This window comes from Dunckerocampus dactyliophorus, chromosome 1, assembly GCF_027744805.1.
Source record: "Dunckerocampus dactyliophorus isolate RoL2022-P2 chromosome 1, RoL_Ddac_1.1, whole genome shotgun sequence".
Classification (NCBI taxonomy): domain Eukaryota; kingdom Metazoa; phylum Chordata; class Actinopteri; order Syngnathiformes; family Syngnathidae; genus Dunckerocampus; species Dunckerocampus dactyliophorus.
In genome coordinates, this window is record NC_072819.1 from 19,162,885 (window position 1) to 19,184,941 (window position 22,057).

At 39.1% G+C, this 22,057-nt stretch overlaps 1 protein-coding gene across 3 annotated transcripts in view; it reads right to left on the reverse strand.

Moving 5' to 3' along the window:
* LOC129181767 (copine-9) overlaps window positions 1-21,738 on the reverse strand; it is a 134,163-nt gene extending 112,425 nt beyond the window's left edge. For 2 of the 3 annotated variants that reach the window (XM_054777368.1, XM_054777394.1), the window contains exons 1-2: window positions 21,515-21,738; window positions 17,756-17,796 (exon numbers count right to left, since the gene is read on the reverse strand). In XM_054777368.1, coding sequence (XP_054633343.1) covers window positions 17,756-17,796; window positions 21,515-21,591 — 118 coding nt within the window. In that variant the 5' untranslated portion in view covers window positions 21,592-21,738. The remainder of the gene's footprint in view (window positions 1-17,755; window positions 17,797-21,514) is intronic. The other variant, XM_054777376.1, reaches the window with a different exon arrangement.
* Window positions 21,739-22,057: the final 319 nt, after the last annotated feature.

Sequence of the window (22,057 nt, forward strand, 5' to 3'; positions counted from 1 at the left end):
TGGTCCCAATATGGACCCCTGGGGTACCCCACACGTGGTGTATAAACTCCCAGATGTGTATTCTCCTAGCTTTACAAATTGTTTCCTCTTTGCTTGGTAGCTTTTAACCCAATTCAAAACTAATCCTCTTATTCCGTACCTTTCTAATTTTGAAAATAAGATATTGTGATTAATTGTATCGAAAACTTTTGTCAGATCCATGAATACAGCTGCTGCACATCTTCTGTGGTCTATAGTAGTTGTGATTTCCTTCGTGATTTCTATCAGTGCCATAGAAGTTGAAATGTTGGCTCTGAAACCATATTGACTGCTAGTGAGTAATTCATTCTTATTAATAAATTTGTCCAACCTATTATTAAATAACTTCTCCACAATTTTAGAGAATTGAGGTAACAAGGAAACTGGTCGATAATTTGTAAATTGATGTTTGTCTCGTTTTTTAAAAATTGGAACCACCTTGGCTGTTTTCATTTTGCTTGGAAATATTCCAGTCTGAAAAGATAAGTTACTAATATATGTTAACGGGTCTGCGATCTCATTGATGACCCTCCTAATTGTTTCCATTTCAAGTTCATGACAATCAGTTGATGTTTTTGCCTTAAAATGTTTGACAATGTCAGTAATCTCCTTTTTGGTTACAATAGTGAGAAATATTGAATTCAGATTGCTATCAATAATATCTTTCCAGTCATCAATTGTCTTGTTTTGGGATTTCTTCTTCCAGTTTTGGTCCGATATTTACAAAATAATCGTTTGGGACTTGGGGACGCCACCTCGTCCACCGCTCCCCTTGACTGAGGAGTCCCCCAGGGATCAATTCTTGGGCCCATCCTGTTTACTCCATACCTGCTCCCACTTACTGCAATATGTAGGAAGCATGGCATCTTTTATCATTTTTATGCAGATGACGTATGCAGAATTTGCTTACCACTCACAAAAAATGACCATTCCCCCCTGACACCCCTTCTCGAGTGCTTAAGTGATGTCAAGGTCTGGTTGGCTCAAAATTTCTTAAAGCTCAATGAGGAGAAGACTGAAGTTATCCTGCTCGATCACACTGGTACCCTTTTGGACCTGGCCACCCTCAAGAACCATGTGTCCCACGGGCACCAGCCTTGGCACCATAATAGATAGTGATCTTTAGCTTAATAAATAAATCAACGGTTTTGTGAAACCCTGTTTTCATCATCTTCAGCTTTTATCTAACATTAAATCATTTTTATCTTTGAGACATTTCGAAGTCATGCACACTTTTATTTTGTCACGTCTGGACTACTGTAATGCACTTTACTCTGGAATAAGCAACAATGCACTCTCTCTCTTACAGTTCTCTCTGCGGCACGGCTTTTAACAAGAACCAAAAAGGGAGCACATCACTCCGAATTCTTGCCTCCCTGCACTGGCTGCCTGTTATTCTTTGTTTTTAAGGCGTTGAATGGACTGGCTCCTCAATACACCTCGGACCTCATCCAAATTTACACTCCAGCAGGAATATTGAGGTCCGAAGGCCAGCTCCAACTAGTGGTGCCCAAGATGAGACTTAAGAGCAGGGGAGACCAGGCCTTTTCTGTAGTTGGTCCAAGCTGTAGAATACTCTCATCACATCACATAAAAACAGCCCCAACAGTCAAATGCTTTAAGTCTCGTCTTAAAACCCACTTTTATTCTGTGGCTTTTAACTCTGTGTGAGTTGTGTGGTCTTCTATGTCTTTTATTCTTTTCTTTTTAGTTGTGTGAATGCCCTTAAAATTCTCCGCCCTTTTATTATTATTACGCCGCTTTTTGACGCTTAACTCCTCCTTCATTTTTCAACCGATTCACACCATTCAAGCATCAAATCGTTCAGCTCATTCGGGAATAAGGTGCGACCATTTCAGTTTTTTCAAAAAATTCTCAGATTTTCCAAAAATCCAAAAATTCCACAGACTTTTCCCATTGAAAGTCAATGGGCCATTTCTCAGACTTCCACCATTCTCACATTTCTCAACCAGTTCAGACCACTTCTAAGACAGAATGTTCAAATCATTGGAGAATTTTTTTTTTCCTGCAAGAACTTTTGGTGTACGCCATACGGTGGGACTTATCTTTGAAAATTTCCTCAGGTACCTTTTAAGCTGCACTAGTGATGGGTCAATCGCGAACCAATTGGCTCTGCCACCCCTAAGCTGTAGTGATGGGTCGATCCCGTATGAATCTGCTCTATGAGCCGGCTCTAACTCCTCCTTAATTTTTCAACCGATTCACACCATTCAAGCATCAAATAGTTCTGTACAATTAAGGGTCTCTATTTTTCACATTTAAAAATTAAATTTTTTCCCCCCCCTTTTTATTATTCCTCTTTTTTGCTTATTTTATTTTTTCCACCACCTCATTAGGCTTGGGCATTCATCTAATTTTAATTGGTTTTGTTTAGCCTACTTTTTATTTTTAAATATTTATTTTATATTATGTTTTTATTGTTTTATTTCTTGCCTTAAATATTTTAATGTTTTAAATGTCTGTTTTTATTTGATTCATTTGCATTTACTGTAGCAATTTATACTTTTATTTCTTATGATTTATTGTTTTACTAGTCTGTGCAGCACTTTGGAAACAGTGTTTATAAAATGGGCTATTTAAATAAAGTGGATTGGATTGAAGCATTTGTAATAACTTGCAATGAGCTTCTTACAGCGCTGTGGAGGAATTTTGGCCCACTCATCTTGGAAGAATTGTAATTCAGACAAAATGGAGGGTTTTCTAGCATGAAGCGCCTTTTTAAGATCATGCCACAGCATCTCAATAGGATTCAGGTCAGGACTTTGATGAGGCCACGCCAAATTCTTCATTTTAGATTTCTTCAGCCATTCAGAGGTGGACTTGCTGGAGTGTTTTGGATCATTGTCCTGCTGCAGAACCCAAGGTGGTTTCAACTTGGTCACGAACAGATGGCCGGACATTCTCCTTAAGGATTTATTGGTAGACAGCAGAATTCATGGTTCCATTTATCACAGCAAGTCTTCCAGGTCCTGAAGCAGCAAAACAGCCCCAGACCATCACACTACCACCAACAGATTTTACTGTTGGTATGATGTTCTTTTTCTGAAATGCGGTATTACATTTATGCAAGATTTAATGGGAGACACACCCTCCAAAAAGTTCAACATTTGTCTCATCAGACTACAAAATATTTTCCTAAAGGTCTTGGGGATTATCCAGATGTTTTCTGGCAAAACTGAGATGTGGCTTAATGTTCTTTTTGTTCAGCAGTGATTTTGGTCTTGGAACTCTGCTATGCAGGCTGTTTTTGCCCAGTGTTTTTCTTATGGTGGACTAATGAACGCTGACCTTAACTGAGGCAAGTGAGGCCTGCAGTTCTTTGGATGTTGTTGTGGGGTCTTTTGTGACCTCTTGGATGAGTCGTCCCAGCGCTCTTGGGGTAATTTTGGTTGGCCGGCCACTCCTGGGAAGGTTTACCACTGTTCCATGTTTTTGCCATTTGTGGATAATGGCTGTCAGTGTGGTTCGCTGGAGTCCCGAAGCTTTAGAAATGGCTTTCTAACCTTTTCCAGACTGATAGACCCATATAGGTTTGGATTTTTTTTCTCCCTTAATAATAAAACTTTCATTTAAAAATTGCATTTTGTGTTCAGTTGTGTTGTCATTAACTAATATTTACTCTTGTTTGATGATCTGAAACGTTTAAGTGTGGCAAACTTGCAAAAAAAAAAAAAAACTTTTTCACACCACTGTGTATATAGTTTACACTAAAAGCAGCTAAAATTTATCAAACAAGCCGTGATGTACAGTATGATAAACAACATCACACTTGTTGCAGGAAAGGAAAGGGGAAAAAAAAAGGAAAAGCCACTATTAATGACTCATCCTTCTGAAGATCGAACCCTGGTTTCTTAGTCGTTCTTCAACCTCCTCAATTCATCCCCACCTTATCCAGACTATTCTTCCACAGCTTCTCCCCTAGTACTGCGGTTGTAAATCTGTATTATGAATGGTATGAAGAGACTACAATATTAATTATATGATTTATAGGACTGTTTAATAGTACTAAATTATGGCAATGCTCATCACCATAAAGAGTCGTTTGTTTAACTTTCAAAGAACCGTAAAATGAGCAAATGATGGAAATCTGAAGGTCATCCATTACCACGCCATTTGTTTTCAGCACTAAAAACTTGACCTTGGTGTTAATGAGGGTTTTAATATTTCAGTCAACGTATTTTATTACATTATTATAATATATTTTACATATTACCTGACCTTTTTTCTTTGTAATGAGTTAGGTCATAGAAGTTTTTTTGCCTCATCACTTTGTTTCATCTCTAAATTTATTCCACAGTTACGACAGTGCACTAATGTACAATTCTAAGACGCTGTATGCTGCCGTTTAGAGGGCGCCCGCATTCTAACGAGTTGCAAGCACTATATCCTCTTCCTGGTCCGGTTATGTAAGCTACGCTTCACTAATTCACACATATGCAACAAAAGGATGTTGTTACAACAGCAGTATATGGAAGAGCATATGATTTCACTCATCGGTTCAACAAGTATACAGCAACCACCTTCCTCAAACAGCCAACACTGTCTAAAACACTTGCAAAGTGTGAGAAACTACCAAAAGTCTGCAAAAGGTCATTAGCCAGCGCTTGTCGGTGATGAGTAATGTTGGGTTTAAACGCTTTATTAAGCACCTCGAGCCTCGCTACATTATGCCTATAGCCACTACTACATTGTGGATAAAACTGTACAACAGATGCAGAAATAAGTAAATGGGTCAGTTTCTCTAATACCTATTGCTCTCTGTTTGAGTAATATCACTTCATCAAGCCTTTTCTAACATTCCACACTACAAAATAAGTAAAAGTATGTAGGATTCGTGTTAATATTGGATCGGATATCGCTATCGGCCAATAGTCAAACCAGCTATGTCATTATGAAATGTAAAAATGTTTTATTGGGACACCCCTACATATTCTCGTCGTTCTTTTGGTTGGAAAAAAATCTTGAGCAGGTGACTTACACGCTACAGCAGCTTTAAATGCAACAGCATTTGTGTGTTGTGCACCTATATTGTAATCATGAAGCACAAAGTGTCCAAAATGCATTTGTGCTACTATTGATATCAATGCTATCAGAGTTTATGAGTCATATGACAACGTGCTACTTTCCAACACAGTATCTCACTGACCCATTTACTAATTGACGCTTATTAGTTCTGAATGAGATGAATGAGTAGCAAAATGTAACGCTATTTTTAGCCTTTTTACACAATCAGCAGTCCACAGTGATTACTTGTAGGTCTGATTACGGGTGTGTGATTTAATTAAATCATTTACATCATGTCAATCCGTTCTCCTGTAGGGAGCCCACTTCGTTAATTACATCTATCTTGTCACATAAATTGTTGCGTGGCATTCACTTTTATGCATAATTCCTGACAAATAACCGACAGATGAGACCGATGCAAAATGTGAAGGGGGGCAATGAATGTAAATGTAGTGGATGTGCAACAGAAGTTAAAGAGCTTTGGAATTATGCGACAGATGTCAGTATCCAAGAAGGATGTACTTTTAGATTCTGTCATTAGAGCAAGTTAAAGATCATCTACGTGACAGGACCACTCTGCTGTTTTTAAAGACCTGTGACAAAAATCTAGTCAAAAATCAAACTGAGCTATGGAAAATTTCCAGAAACATGTTTTTAAAAATAGTTTTGTAAATCAAAACATCCAGTTGTATGTAAATGCAAGTAATTTTTGGAAATAAAATCTATTATTTTATTGGAAAAATAATTTACTGTTAGAAATCCCATACTTTTTGCATGTTTATGTTGTTTTGTTTCATTAGGTTTTGCGGATCGTTTAGTCCACTTGTCCTTCAAAGCACCATAGTTGTGTGCGCCAGGAAAAAGTGGAAATTTCTCAAATGTGCCCAAAAATAGATTTATATTTTTCCTGTTCTTCTTACACCTCATCATTGTTCCCAAATGCATAAACGTGAGCTTTGATGGTGTTATTATGGGTGGTTTGAGTGCTAGTATTTTGTATTTACTCAATGTCAATTTAATTCATACGAGCACACTGGCTGTTTCCCACACATCAAAAAAACAATGTGATAATCATCTCATTGGAAAACAAACTCCAGGCTGGTACCGATGCTGAGTCTGTATTCATTTTGTGCGTTTTAATTTGAAAATGAAACTACCTTCATGTTAAGCTTTCACATCTAAATAAGACCCTCGGTTATATATTGTTATATACTGTGTTTTATACGCAACGCATAAACAAACAGCATTAAATTACATGCAGTTCCTGTGTGAATGTTCACTGCATATGTGACAGATAGAATAATATGCCTCTATGTGCTCTACGTGGGTGTCGCGAAGTAATGTTTAACACTGATTTCATATTATATCTTATTCCATGCTTAAAATGTTGATTGTTGCAGAAGTATGAATATTTTCTAGGTTTAATGTTGCAATCCAGTAATCCCTCGTTTATCGCGGCTAATTCATTCCACACTCAACGTCAAAAAGTCAATTTCCACGACGTAGGATTCCTTCTTTACAAATGGAATATTTTCGTAGTTATGGCATAGAAAACCTGTTGATGATCTTCTAAATATGTTTTTTTAACTTTATTACAGCGATTTAGACATGAAATAACACCCATATAGTCAACTTGCATATACCCAATACAGTAGATACTGTATAATCAGAGAAAATAAGCCATTTAGCCATGGAAGGGAGCAGAATCGATGGTGGACAAGATGTCATGTTCTACTGTTCATCGTATGGTCACTAAAGTCTTTTAAGGCCCGGTCACACCGCCCAAACTTTGCTGTAGCGTCCCTGGAGCGGTGAAAAAATTAATCACCGCTCGTAACCGCGCACAAAATGGGAAAAAAAAATCGAAAACACGTGCGTTGTCCTAGGGGTGCACCGCTGAAGTCGGCGTTGCTTTAGCGTTGGTTTAACAGTAGCGGACGTTGGTTTAGCTGTGACGCAAGCGTTGATAGAGCGGCGTTCTGCGCATGCGGATCAGTTATCCATGTATTGTACATAACACATAATGCTGCATTGCTTCAGTGCGAATTTTAATAAACTCCAACGTTGTATTGTTATTTACATCATTTGCAACGTTTTAATGGAAGCTTAGGTTAGCTTCAGTGTATATAGAGATCGTTTTACTGTGTGAAAATAAAGACAGCCGTCAGATAAGTTATAAAGGAATTGGCGGAACACAAGCATTTTCAGCAACTATACAGCAGAGGGCGCTAAAGTCAAAGCAATGCCACAGTAGACTATTGGGCTCTTGGTCCATTTCTCCCCGTATTTATAGACAAATTCTGGTCTCCCTCCGACACCTCCATACCAACGCCAAACCAAAGTTCATCACCGCAATGGATCGCTGCTTCAACGCCTGACACCGTTCCAGCAATCCCGTGTCCGCTCGTAAAACGCTTACAGCCGCTCCACCAAAGTTTGTGCAATGTTTAATCACCGCCCGGGCAAAGCTGGCGAAGCAGCAGTGGTCCAGCGTTCAAGATTTCTGTGTTGGCCTAGCGGACCCAAGCGTCCACGAACTTCCATCTAGCGACGCCAAACTTTGACTGGGCGTTGTTGGAGCCGTGATGAACTTTGCTGTAGCGGAAAATTGCCCACTCCTCACCGCTTGCAATATTTTGTGCAGCTCAAAACTTTTGGAGCAGTAGGAGGGACCATCAGCGGTGGCCGAGCATATACGCCGTTGCCTTAACGGGGGCCAACTTCTGTTAAACGGCGGTGCGCGGATACGAGCGGTGATTAATTTTTTTCACCGCTCCAGGAACACTACAGCAAAGTTCGGGCAGTGTGACCGGGCCTTTATTAACATGTGTGTGTATATTTGCTGGAATATCTGTGACTAATTGAGAGTACTCGTGGGCCGAATGCCAATTCTACCCCTTACCCCTTGTCTTACTCCTTACCCGTAGGTTTTGCGCGTTCACGAGAATCAAGTAGTGTCTCAATTCTTCTTAAACCGAGGGGTGAGGGGTAAGGGGTAAGTGCTAAGGGGTATATACAGCACCCCTTGAAAGTGTGGCCAGCGACCACACTTGAAACAAAGGGGTAGGCAGAGAAGATGGAAGCGCGGAGACCGAAAGAAACATATAAATGTAAGTAATCCCACATAATTATTGAGTTTCACAGTAACGTCGCTCATGGTTTATTTTATATTCAATGCTCCACTCGCAAGTTATAACTAACCGGCTAATACCGATATCTGACTTCACTGCAATCTACTGCATTTAATTAATGATTAGACAATGATTAGATAGCGACCACATTAGCCTGTTCATTGTAAGTTGTATTTTAAAATAAATCGCTTGCTAGCGAGGGGAATCTACATTACTGAACTGGCCGAGAAAAGCGCCCCCTTTCTCAGCCATGGCGGGTGGATATCCCCCGCTCTATACTCCTGAGCTCCGTGGCAGCTCGGAGGCTGCTCGGATGCACCTCGCCCGCCCATAGCATGTGGCTAGCCCCGCTCCAGAGTGTACAATGACGTCTGCGTTTTCTAACGTAATCATTCAAAGCAGCACATCGTAGTGAAGTCTGTTTGCTGTGAATCATAGCCACCCTAGTCCACCAACGATTGTCGTGGTGCGATATGTTTACTGTATTCAGCATACAGTCTGGATGGTCAGGAAGTAAGCTAAATAAAAGATATAAACAACATGTCCATATGTGGACAGCACACCACATTATCAAACTATATTCAACTTTTAGTCAACTATTTTTTTACCATCACTCTATATTTGTTTTCAGCAAACTAATACTATACTACTATTACTATTATTATTGTGTTTACATTGAGTTAATAGTTGTAGCCCATCATTCGTGCATATGTGTCATTCCCGCAGGAGATGCTGAGCCAAGTGAAGTCAGCTGATACAAAATACAGCACTCTGAGACCTTTGAAAAGCTACAATCTCAGTATGGAAAAGACAAATACAACAATATGCAATTATGGACTTTCTTACAAAACAATCAGAGAGAACATCAACAACGTTGATGTATTTGCGGATGATACCACTGCCTTTTGTGATGGGGAAAGCACACAAGAACTAATTAAAAAGGTCAAGGATGAAATGGTCATATTAAAGACATGGTTTGATAAAAACACATTATCCTTGAACTTAAGTAAAACTAAAATAATGCTATTTGGAAATACCAGAAAGGATACGTACGATCAAATTCAAATAGATGGTGTGGATATTGAAAGAGTGACAGAAAATACATTTCTGGGGATCATAATAGACGAAAAAATGAGTTGAAAATCTCAAATCAAAAATATACAACAAAAGGTGGTGAGAAATACTTCAGTATTGGATAAAGCAAAATTTGTTCTTAATCAAAAATCACTCACACACACTTTGGTATTACCATATCTAATGTATTGTGCAGAGATATGAGGCAATAATTATAAAAGCAATCTTCACTCACTCAATGTACTGCACAAGATGTGGAACGAATTGGAGGGAAGGATTAAATAAGCTTTGCTTCTTCCTACTCCTTTTGGACATGTGGAACTGTGAAATGATTTATGAGATGTATTCCATTGTAACCTGCATGCATGTTCAAATTATATTCAACCAAACCAAACCAAACAAGAAGAGAGCGAGGCCAAACCGGGGATGTTTTTAAACCTTGAAATGCTTGATAAGGTTATTCATTTTTTTATGGCATTTGTTATATTGTGACTTCTATTTCATATCTACATTTGCTACATTTTCTGTTTTTATAAATGTTGTTACAGTGATGGTTGTAAACTGTTTATTACAATTGTTTTTTGTTTTGCAATAAATGTCACAGTGTGTACAAATGTTTGCCTTTTATTTTTAAAAAGGTGTTGTGAGGTAGCTATATAACATTGAAATAATGTAGACATGTATGCACCTTACTTTATGGAAGGAAACATTTATTATAAACCATTTCATTATCTCATCTGCCTATGTCACAGTCAGCAAGCGGTGAAGGGTGATGACGTAATAAGAATCAAGTGGTGTCCCATTTCTTAGAATTGGGATTCAGCCTTAGTCTTGGTGTGTATTAGAAGTAAGAAGTGAGTTTTATAGTATATTAGTACAACAGAAATGCATTGAATTTTCTGCAGAATAGTTTGTCAATTGCTGTATTTGTTAATTGGAACATTTTTTACATAAATACTGGCACTCTAAGTTGAAACTGCTAATGTTAAGCAATAGAATATCCACTCAGCTATTTTTTTATGAACGTATTTCAGTACAGCTTGTAAAGGTTTGTTGCACAAACATAAGCATTTTCAATATTCACAAACAGTGGCTCATCAGACCCTAAATATGAGAAATAATGTGGGACCTAGATTTCTCTCGCCCGGACGCGGGTCACCGGGGCCCCACTCTGGAGCACGACTGAGGAAGTTGACTAAACATTCCATCACAAGCAAACTTGCTATGTCTACAAAAAAAAGTAGCCCTCTTGTAGCACCATCATGCTCAAGAGGGTATTTGATTTCTTAATGGGACACGATGGCGAGCGTCTGGTGCTCGGGCCTGCACCCATGGGGCACGGCCGGGCATAGCCCGAAGAGGTAACATGGGTCACCCCTCCTATGGGCTCACCATTCATAGGAGGGGCCAAAGGGGTCGAGTGTAGAGCGAGCTGGGAGGAAGCCGAAAGCAGGAACCTTGGCAGTCCGATCCTCAGCTGCAGAAGCTAGCTCTTGGCACGTGGAATGTCACCTCTCTGGTGGGGAAGCAGTCTGAGTTGAAGTTCGGCTAGATATAGCCAATCTCACCTCAACACACAGCAAGGGCTCTGGAACCAGTATTCCCGAGAGGGGCTGGACCAGATCAGGGCCTGTACGTTGGAGTTTAACCCAATAAAAGAGAGGGTAGTTTCCCTCTGCCTTCGGGTGGGGTGACGGGGACTGTTGTTTGGACTTACGCACGAAGCAACATTTCAGAATACCCGCCCTTTTTGGAGTCCTCAAAGGGAGTACTGTAGGGTGCACCCTCGGGGGATTCCCTTGTTCTGCTGGGGAACTTCACCGCTCATGCAACAGTGAGATCTGGAAAGACGTGATTAGAAGGAACGGCCACACTGATCTGAACCATGGGCCATGTTGCATGCCTGCATTGTCAAGGCAGCTGATTGGAGCTGCTGTAAGGTGGTCGGTGCCTGTCATTGCGGAAATTCCAGGACCCGTTAGTGGACACCACTGGTGAGGGATGCCGTCAAGCTGAAGGAGGAGTCCTATCGGGCCTTTTTGGCCCATGGGACTCCTGAGTCGCTGAGGCAAAAACTTGAAGAAGGAGTTCAGAGAAGCCATGGAGAATGACTTCCGGATGGCTTCAAAGAGATTCTGTACCACCATCCGCCGTCTCAGGAGGGGGAAGCAGTACACAGTCAACACCGTGTATGGCAGGGATGGTGTGCGGCTGACCTTGACTGGAGATGTTGTGAACCGGTGGAAGGAATACCTCGAAGACCTCCTCAACCCACCGACACATCTTCCTGGTTAGCTTTTAGTATACAATCCTACATCCTGGCTGTCAAATGCATTCATTCAGCACAGCATAAAATATCTTGAATGCATACAAAAAAACAAATATTTTGTTTGATCATTATTATTATTACTGCCTGACCTGCCTCCTCTGACTGCATGTCACTGACAAGTAATGCTAAATTTTAAAACACTTGACTGACTCAATAGCAAGTAAATAGCTTTTTGAGGATGGAAAACAGCGCTGCTTGTGTTGACACTATAAAGACAAAGCCTGGCTGAGTTCTCAAGTCAACCCTGGCGCTTCCTTTCTTTCCTTTTTTTTACTTTTTTATGCATACAAGAATGATGTTGACACATTTGATTTGCATTTATATTTGATCATTCCGACATCACTGCCATTGGTGCAAATCTAACACACGACAGCCATGATTGTTCAATGGTTGAGTCCCACTGTGCTGGCAGATTGTTCCATGTCCTTGAAAGCTTTTGTGAAAGCTTTTGTTAAATGCACATTTTCATGCGAGTCAGGTTTGATTGCAGTGGATCACCTGCTGAAAACGTGCCGTTTAACTGTAGGAGCCTTGCAGGTAAAATGATGAAGTGATGGAGGATGTGGATCCACGTGGAGGACCAAGGTAAGGTTAGAACTTTTTTTTAGGAGATTTTTGTCAGCTTTTTGTCCTTGGAATAAAGCTTGACTAGTTTTAAGTAGACCTCTCACTTACTCTAATTTTTCATATAATGCTATATTGTATATAAGGCCATACCTTTAAAGTGCTCATGACACCCAAAACAAAATGAAAGTCCTCATTTTATAAAACATTTTTGTCATACTGCTGTCATAGATAAACAACGATGAAATAGGAGTGAAATGAAGTGGTGATTTTGACACGCCAATTTAGACAATTTAGTCGCTCCTAAATTGTGAACTGGACTTGCGATCGATCTAATGTCCTTTATGGGCCGCCAGTTGAAGAGCCCTGCTATAAAGCATAACGGTGACATAACTACAGGTGGTAAACATTGACTTAAAAATAGCGGTGACAATAAACCTCTAACGGCACTATGTTGCTGGAAGAACACAACATTTTCAATTCTACATTTCACAGTTATGTGTCACAATCATGGACCTAACATAAAGCGCCTTTGCTAAACTGCTCCCATAAGGTAATGTATAGAATTGCCCAGAATGTCTTCGTAAGTGGGAACTACTAAAGACTTAACTCTGTTAGACCCTTTGAAGTGTGTCTACGGTGCAGTATTTAGTGTATTAAGTCTACTTTTGCCTTTGTCTGGACTGAATGCAAAGACTCTTTATGCCACTGAAAACTTTTTGTAGTTGTTGAGGAATCCACTCAAGTCTGCCATTACACCAATGGCTAATCACTGACATGATGACGTACGCCTCATACAAGCATAAAGTATAGGTTCAGACAGACATGCTGCCCGGGTGGGACACTTCATGTACACTTCATTTAGAAGCAAATGAGAGAGAGTGAGCGATGGACTATGGGTTCTAGCTATAAAGGCAAAGCTTCGATGTAATGGTGTGAACGGGATGCTTATCAAACTGGAGTAACACTAGTTCAAACTAGCAGGTACAGCAGCAATTTAACAGTTTTCAATTTTCTTTGAAAGGATCTACTGTTTTTTGGGGACAACAAATGCTCTTTCAGGTTTCCATCTAAAAAACTATTCTGGGTTTCCAAAATGGTCTTGTCACTTTGATGATTATGCCCAGACAGTAGTATTTTATAGGGATGAGCGAGTACATCACTATCTGTATCTGTTCACCCATGTAAATTATCTGTATCCGTATCTGTACTCGGAGTAGGCGTGGCATATACCAGAAGTGGGATGGTTTAACATTGCCTCCCCTGGCGATGGTGCTCTCAACCTCCAGCCACTGCCATCTGCAGAAGTTCTCGGACGACTAAGCAGTGTTGGGGTCTCAGAATAACAAGTATGAATGCAGGGGAGTCACCTCCAGGCTTCGTCGACTAGTGTGCATGTAACCATCTGCACTTTAATACCATTAAGACAAAGGGGCTTGTGATTGACTTCTAGCTGTCAGTTCCGCCAGAGAACACCCAGAGATCAGACATTGAGATAGTGGACTCTTCTATACCTTCTATATCTTCACCGCAACAACAAACTGTACTGGACACACAACACAAGTTGTCCAAGAGGGGCCAAAGTCATCTCCACCTATTGAAGAGACTGAGCTAACCTGTGCAGGTCACTGCTGCGGACTTTCTGTGACACTGGTGGCTTCTGCAGTGTTATATGCCATCATGTCAACGGACAGAGACAGGAAAAGACATAATTAGCTGGTTATGAAAGCTGGCTCTATCCTAGGTTGCCCCGTGGACACCTTCAAGGAGGTGGCTGACAGAAGGATGTTGGCGAAGCTGACATACATAATGGCCAACCCTTGTCACCCCCTGCACGACCTGCGGAGTCCCAGAGCAGCTCCTTCTGCAACAGACTGTTACAGCTGCAGAGAAGGAAGGAGCGCGACCGCAGGTCATTCCTCCTCACAGCCACAAGATTTTACAACACACCATAAATTAATCTGTACAGGTATATAGTATAATCTTTATTTTAATGGCCAATATGTCTTTATGTGTTATTATAGTGGTATTATTTTCCTGTCTTATTCTATTACTTTCATCTTTCTTTCATTTCATTGTAATGTAGTCATGTTTATGCTCTGTCTTGTTCATATGTAAATGTAGAATTTTCCCAATGTGGGATAAATAAAGTTTCTTATCTTATTTGATCTTAGTTTTTGGTCAAAATAGTCAATCCTGGTGAAAAGAGAGTGTAAACAATAGCAACAATACCTGAATGACTGGTTTATTGGATTATTATTATTAAGAAATTCATCTTGTTTTGGACAGAGGGAACACTTTTTAAATTACAAGTTCCCTGCAGCTAACAGAAAGTTTTGCATTGTCTGCCTGAGTAAAATATTAATCCATCACCTATCACAAGAAAGGTGGTGTTCCCAGAACATTAATTAACCAACTAATCTGTCATCATAATCAAGGAAAACTCGAGAGCACAGTACACATACTATACAAAGCAATTTTGGCCCAAAACCTTCACAGCCAAATCAACTTAGCAACAAATTAAGCAACACTATACTGCATCTCACACAACTGAGTTAACCATCAAATTTCAGAAACAATTTTTATGGCAGTATATCTTCTCAAGGGACAATACTTTAGAAATGAAACTTGATATAGTTTAGAGTAGTCAGTGTAAGGCTTGGCAGTATTGATTTACTACCCACTGAATATGACTCAATACACAGCCATTGTTGTTTAACTGCTGGCAACACAAGGCAGTGGCAAGATATCTACAATCGAGCATGGTGGTGGCAGCGTTATGGACTTGGGCTGCATGAGCACTTCTAGCACTGGGGAGCTGCGGTTCATTGAGGGAAACATAAATTCCAATATGTACGAAGACATTGTGAAGCAGAAACTGGGCAACTGTTTTTTGTTTGTTTTATTGGCCCTCAGCATATTCTAAAAATATGACTGAACAAGAACATTTTAAAAACCCAACAAAAATGGAAAAAAAGAGCAGTAATTGTACAAGAATAAAGAATATATATTATAATATTAAGAGAAAAAAATAGCATAAAGTTGAAATATTATAGAGAAAAAAGTTGTAATTGACGAAAAAACAAAGAACAAGTATAACGTTTAATAGGATCATAAAGTCAAAATCACCTACTTTAGTGGTCTACAGTATAACATTGTTGGATCCCGCGAGATACCTCTTATGTTGTGTTGGCATTGGTTTTACTTTTGTGTGCATCAGTACACACCTTACCGCACACCATCTTTTGAGAAATACTGAATCATATATTTAACATATCATCTGCTCCAAATTACAATATTGCTCCTGCAAACAAATGATTCCAGCCCTAATAATCTCATGCAAAATAGCTGAAGTCTTTTCTGTGCAGACATGAAATTGTGATACAAAATTCATGCACATCTCGTCTGGTGAAAGTTTTTTTTAAATATTTTATGCTCTATTTCTGGGTATGTTGTGTGCTACTTTCTCACAGTGAATGTCCTGATTGAGTCATGTAGCAGCGAGGCAGACAATTACAGGTGCACTCCCACTTTTTGTTATTGCTTCCCATTTGCTTCTGTAACATAAGCTTCAACACACAAATGCAACCAACTGGGCATGCAATCATAATATTACTTCTGTAAAAAAACAACAACAAATAAAATCATTATCATGATTTTTTTTCATGCTCAGAGCACATTGCACCATAACTCCTGTAACTTGTGTAAATATTTTCTAGAAAACTCCAACATAGCCAAAATGTAGCTAGAAGCACAGCGAATATTTTTTTTTTTTCCTTTTAACATGCTATGCATGGTAATGGTGATGGTTTTGTTAATTGCGGACATGCTTCACAAAGTAACAATAGGCTACACTTGCAAAATTCAACATGCCCAAAAAGGTGTATGAAGAAACAGCGTTTATTTAATTATCCTCCTCCTCTATGTCTCAGTAATTACTGGTAGTTGGTTCAATTCCTGTGTTTAACGTATTAGCATTTTGTAATAGAAAAAGAAAGGAATAGAGAATGTGGAACATAAAATTATGTAACAATAAAAAGAACAACAAAAGAAAGAAGAAAAAAAATGTGTTAACATAAAAAATAAATAAAAAATACAGATATAATAATAGATAATTGCGAATAAAAAGAAAATAATTTAAATACTTTTAAATAAAGGAGGAAAACGATAAATAAATAAACACAAGAGTAAAAAAAAAAAAAGCCAACAGAAACACTGATTCATGTAGAAATAAATGCTGGATATAATTTGGACTAAGCCAGAAGTATCCAAACGTTTTCCAGCAAGGGCTACATACTATATAGCGGATACCATTCAAAAAAATCAAAGGATTTGGGGACCATTTTGATATTTTTTTATGTTAAACAGGCTAAAACCAACCCATGCCATGGCTGACTCCATGCAGTGTGAAGGTAATCTAAGGTAATATCTCTTCAATGTAACATTACTGACACCTAGTGTCCAGAATACTACATATATCTTGTCTTTTGGTATTTTTTGACTAATAATAGGTCATAGTCAACCAAGAAACAGTGGTCATTTATTAACTGATGAATTTTCAAAAAACACAATAGAGAGAGGGAGTGATGTTCGATATTTAAGAAAATACAGGCTGCATGTCGGCTGTGTGTTTCATGACAAAGCATGTAATTATTATTAGTAGGAATGCTCCGATAGATCGGTCACCGATTAGTATCGGACGATTTCGGTAAGAAACATGTGATCGGCATATGCCGATAAATGTCAAATGGCGGCCCTGGCCAATAGCACTGATCATAAGTAAATTGAAAAATGTACAGTTAATCCATATGATTGGTATTGGTATCAGCCGATGTCACTCATGGATGATAGGTACTGGAAATGGCAGCGTAAAACCCTGATCGGAGCATCCCTAATTATTAGTGTTAACATTTTAACTTTTTTCATCTTTTGCTATTTCTTCTAGTTTTCTTGTTTAATTGTATTTTTTAAATGTGTGTCGCAGATCAATAAAAAAACAATTTGCAGGTCGCAAATGGCACCCTAGATTAAGCAATAACTTAATAAATAAGGATGAATTAATTAATTCAGAATAAATTACTGTATATCAAACAGTATGCTATATAGCATTTACCAGGGATATCTGCATAACTGTCATGTTGTACCATAAATACCAAACGTGGTTCAAGCACCGTTGTGCAATAAACAGCAAAAGCAGGGTGAGAGGGGCACAGGTTGTTACGAAATTCTTGCTGAGGGAATCCAGGGAACATAGCTTGTTTATCCTTCACAACATTATCCAGGAATGACTTTCATACATCCTCTTTTTTTTTTTTTACCCTTTTGCCTGCAGCTTGCCCTTCCTTGGCTGACTCAATAATTCTGCTATAAGTTTTTATCGTCTCCTTCATCAGCAGTGTGGTTAACTGACCTTCTTGGGGTATTTACTGTTGTCAAAATAAAACTTGATTCATTACGCAGATCACTGCCTTTTCAGCTAGAAAATTCCATAAAAATTGGTCTTAAAAACCTTGATCTGCGCTATCATTGTATGAACCATTATTTTAACTGTTCTCATGCATAATTTGCGGCACTTCGATGCATATTCATGAGGCATGAATGAGGTCAAACATACCAGGATCGGACTTTGAGAATGTATCCACATCCAGAAGACTCCTGTAAGAAAGAGCAAAAAATGGAATTCAAAAATAATCTCAGGCAAAATGTTATCCTTTGTTATGTTTTTGTGCATAATGACACATACTGTATATCTACAGTAATATCTACCCATCCATTATAAAGTCTGATGCTTGAAGTGTTTGGGGTTAAAGGAAAACTACACTTTTTTTCTAACTTTGCCCATCATCCACAATCCTTATGTGAAAGATGAATGCATATTTCTTTCCCTTGTCTGTGGGTTCTAAAGACAGAAAGCGAGTTAGTATGAGTGACCTAACATGGACGTCATGGGACCTACCTATCTTCAAGATTCAAGAGATTCAAGAGAGTTTTATTGTCATGTGCATGGTAAAACAGCAGTTATACCATGCAATGAAAATCTTATTCTGTTCATTCTCCCAAGAAAAGAAAGAAAAACACAAGAAAGAATAAGAACATAAGAAACATAAACACATATACATAAATACCAAGAAATTAAGCAACAACAACAGAAGAGACATTATACAAGTAAATAATACAAATAAATAAATAAATAAATAAATAAAGTGCTATGAGTGTGTGTTGCGTGCATCTTGACGATGAAGCCCTTTAAAAAAACCTCAAATAACCTTTTATCGTTTTATATACATGCTGTGATCATGCCTTAACAGGTATCGGTACATTCATGATAGCATACAATACTTACAGTATTTTGTCTTATTTTGATCATTTTAAACATTACCAGAATTTCTTTCCTAGGAGCACTGGTTTCACATACCCGATAGGAACTAACTACTTCCGTCAACAACCACAGCATACAAACAGCTTGTCTGTGCTGTTACTAACAATGGATGACTACTTTTGGACAAATGAGAAACCAGAACCTTACCTTTTAAGCTTGAATATATGCAGGATGAGCTAAAGGTTATCAGGTAAGACTCCCCCTTATCCCCCTTAAAGCTAGTGCTAAACGTTTCATGGATGACAGTATAATGAAAACAGTCTCATACAACGTCCGCTCTTATTGGGATGGCTGTGTCTTTCAGCACAGGACTTGTGCTCCCATAGAGCTTGTAAATCCAACATAGTTCTCGAGTAAAAATTCCGACACCAACCTAGCATCTTGTTAAGCCTTCGTAGCGAAGTTGAGAGGCAATAGTATGAACTCTTCTGTCTGTGGTTTAGTTGGTAGCATGTGGAATGTCAAAGCTGACCAAATTTTCAGTTTATTACCACAAACTTCTACAATTCACGTGCAAGGTATGATTTATAACATAGCATTAACTTTTCAAAACTCATAAACAACACAGGCGTGACTGCAGTAGGTAGTATACCGCTTGGCGGTAGCTTGAGGTGTTGTGAGTGACGCTGAGGCCGGCGAGGCGTTGTGTTACTCAGCCAGATAAATATAGTTCTTTGTGTTAGCTGCTACAATAACAATATTGCTGTAGCTTGGGTAATATACAGGTCAGTTATGTAAATGGAACATGTTTGGTGTTTTTTGGGGGGGGGGTTTACGGCTTTATTGTGAAAATAGGTGTGACGTCCATGGTTAGCTCGCTCATACTAACTCGTTTTCTGTCTTTAGAACGCACAGAAAAGGGAAATAAATATTCACGTTTCACATGAAGATTGTGGATGATGGGCAAAATTTAAAAAAAAAAATGTTTTTAAAGTTTTCCTTTAACTGTTACTATATTTGTTGTTCACAGGAACAGCATACAGACTAACTACATTTCCTTAATTGAGTGATGAATTGTCTTTTACAACAAAAAGACTAAACAAAAATAACACAGAAAGTATGTTTTTCCTCATGCACTGTACATATCTTTATCCCATGCTGTCGAGCTGCCGTTGAGACTGTATCAGCAGTGCCTCTGCTGGTTGCTGCTAGGTAGTGCTCTCAATTTTGCCGCCTTTGCTTTAAGACATAATTAATCAACAATTGTACACATATCGACAGACTTATTAACAAACAATTAATTTGGCTCATCTCAATTATGATGCCCATCTTCGTCTCCGTGTTTTGCATTTTCTTGACTTTTACGCCTCAAGAAGGGGTGTTTACTTGAAGAAGTTCGTAGGAACACAAGAAGAATATACACAGGAAGTAAAGGCGAAACAGTACGTCATAATAGTTCATGGTTCGGCGCGCACCTCGGTGTTAAGGTCACAGTTCGATTCATTTTTACAGTAAAGAAAGAAAATGTAAAATAAATAGATTTAATAAGTTTTAAAATGCATCATAAAACACTACAAACCGCTAACAGGTAAATCTCCAATAAATACAATTCTCCAAAAAAAAAGAACTAATACAGTATATAATAGTTTACAAGGTTTTTTTGTGCAAGAATGCAGAGAGTCTGAATGACTATTTTATTTTTATGAAATGAAAGTTGCTTATTGGTTGAAGAGCAGCATTTATGGTTTAAGTTTGTAGCCCTGCTCCTGATCTCTACTGAACAATGGCGTCACACTGCTTTCGTTTTATCCACTTGTCTTTGTCCATTTACATATTTCACCGGTAAGGCTGTGTGTTCCCAAACAGGACACATTAACCAGAGAAGAGGGTTTTCAAGCTTCTCCTTGGCACTATTAGCCATGACTCCTGCTAGCCAAGCGCTGGGCTGGACTTAGTTAGCAGTAGATGCGTGACTATATCGCGAGTCAGCGACACTTCCTGCCTCTCACTCAGTATGTTCCACACGGGAACTTGAAACACCTCTGTACCACACCGAAAATCCACACAAATACAGCACAAGTACCATTCCACCACTAATGATGGTGACAGTTTGACACTGAAACAGATTATATCCAACATCCCTGATGGAAAAAAATGTTTTATGAGCAAATCAGAGGTCCATATGAGGTTCCACTGTATACTGTGATTCCGAGGCTCGATTTAGGACATCTCAAAAGCTAAATTTGAACTTAGCTGTGGCAAACATTTGGCTCTGAGACTACATCCAAAGTTCAAAGGCGGTGGTGACCACTAGAGATGTGTCACTATCTCGAGTAGGGGGTGCCCATCAGAGGAAGCGACTGCACAGGCAGCACCAGCCATTCATTATTCATGATTCCAGAGCGGACTGAAGTAGACAGTTAGCACACGGCCAGGCTTTGACGGGCGCAACAAGCCGACAGCTACATTCAGTCACCCAACAGGATAAGCGGTCACACGTTCAGATGAACCAAGGTGACACCGGGGTGACAGAAAATCCACAGTCAATATTCTAAAAATGCTCATGATTGTCGGCCTAGGTACATTTTGCTTACATTTACGGAACTGCAACTCAAATACCCAAAATAATAGGAACAGTTCATCACTGTATCCAATGATGACTGTATCAATATTGTCTGTGTGAATATCAATGCTATTATTGAATTTTTTGAATCGCCCTTTATGCAGATTGGAGGCACCTATTCAAATCATTTACCTGAGAGCAGGGAAAGCAAAAGGGCACTGATTTACAGTGGGGATGGGGGGGTGTAAAGTAATTATATATACAGTCAAGGGGTTTGCTGGGGGGCTTTACGCCTCTTGTAAAGCAGGAAGAATATTCAATATGTAAGACACTATTAATAATGCCTGCCTGTTATTCATAGAGAGATAGGTTTAAATTAATTTAAATATTCCTAACTGTTTTAAAAATGTCAAATTAAGTTAACCACTGTATAAAGTGACTATACTGAAAATACATCAACTTGAATGAATATGACACGTATATGACCTTACCGGCACGAGACGGTAACTTCTATTTTAGTTGCTGGGACTCTCGTGTTGAGTGGATCAAATTCCCCGATGGTTGCCATAGTGATGGATAACAGAGGAGTGAAAGAGCGACGCTAAATAGCATCCGAGTAAAACGACATCATGTCAACACGATGGTAACCACCGCCATAAGTCCATAGTGGGGAACCTGGTTGTTCGTCTCCGCCTGAGAGAGAGCCTATGGAGGAAGCGAGAGAGGCACTAGTGAGAGTGTGTGGGGGTGAGAGCGAAAGAGAGAAAGAGAGAGAGAGAAGTGGGTTAGAGAGAGCAAGAAAGGAAAAGTTGATTTATTCTTTATGTATTCAAGGTGTGACCGTAAAAGACTGTCTGGTATCACATGAAGGGATTAGAGAGCAGCCTGTGGACCTGATTCAAATCATGATACCTGCTTGTAGTACATTTTAGTTAGTGCTATAAGGTATGACATTTATTTTATGCATTTACATTGTCAGTAGTTGAGAGGCCAAAATATTTAATCAGCACTGCAGGCTTTAGGCACCCAACGTA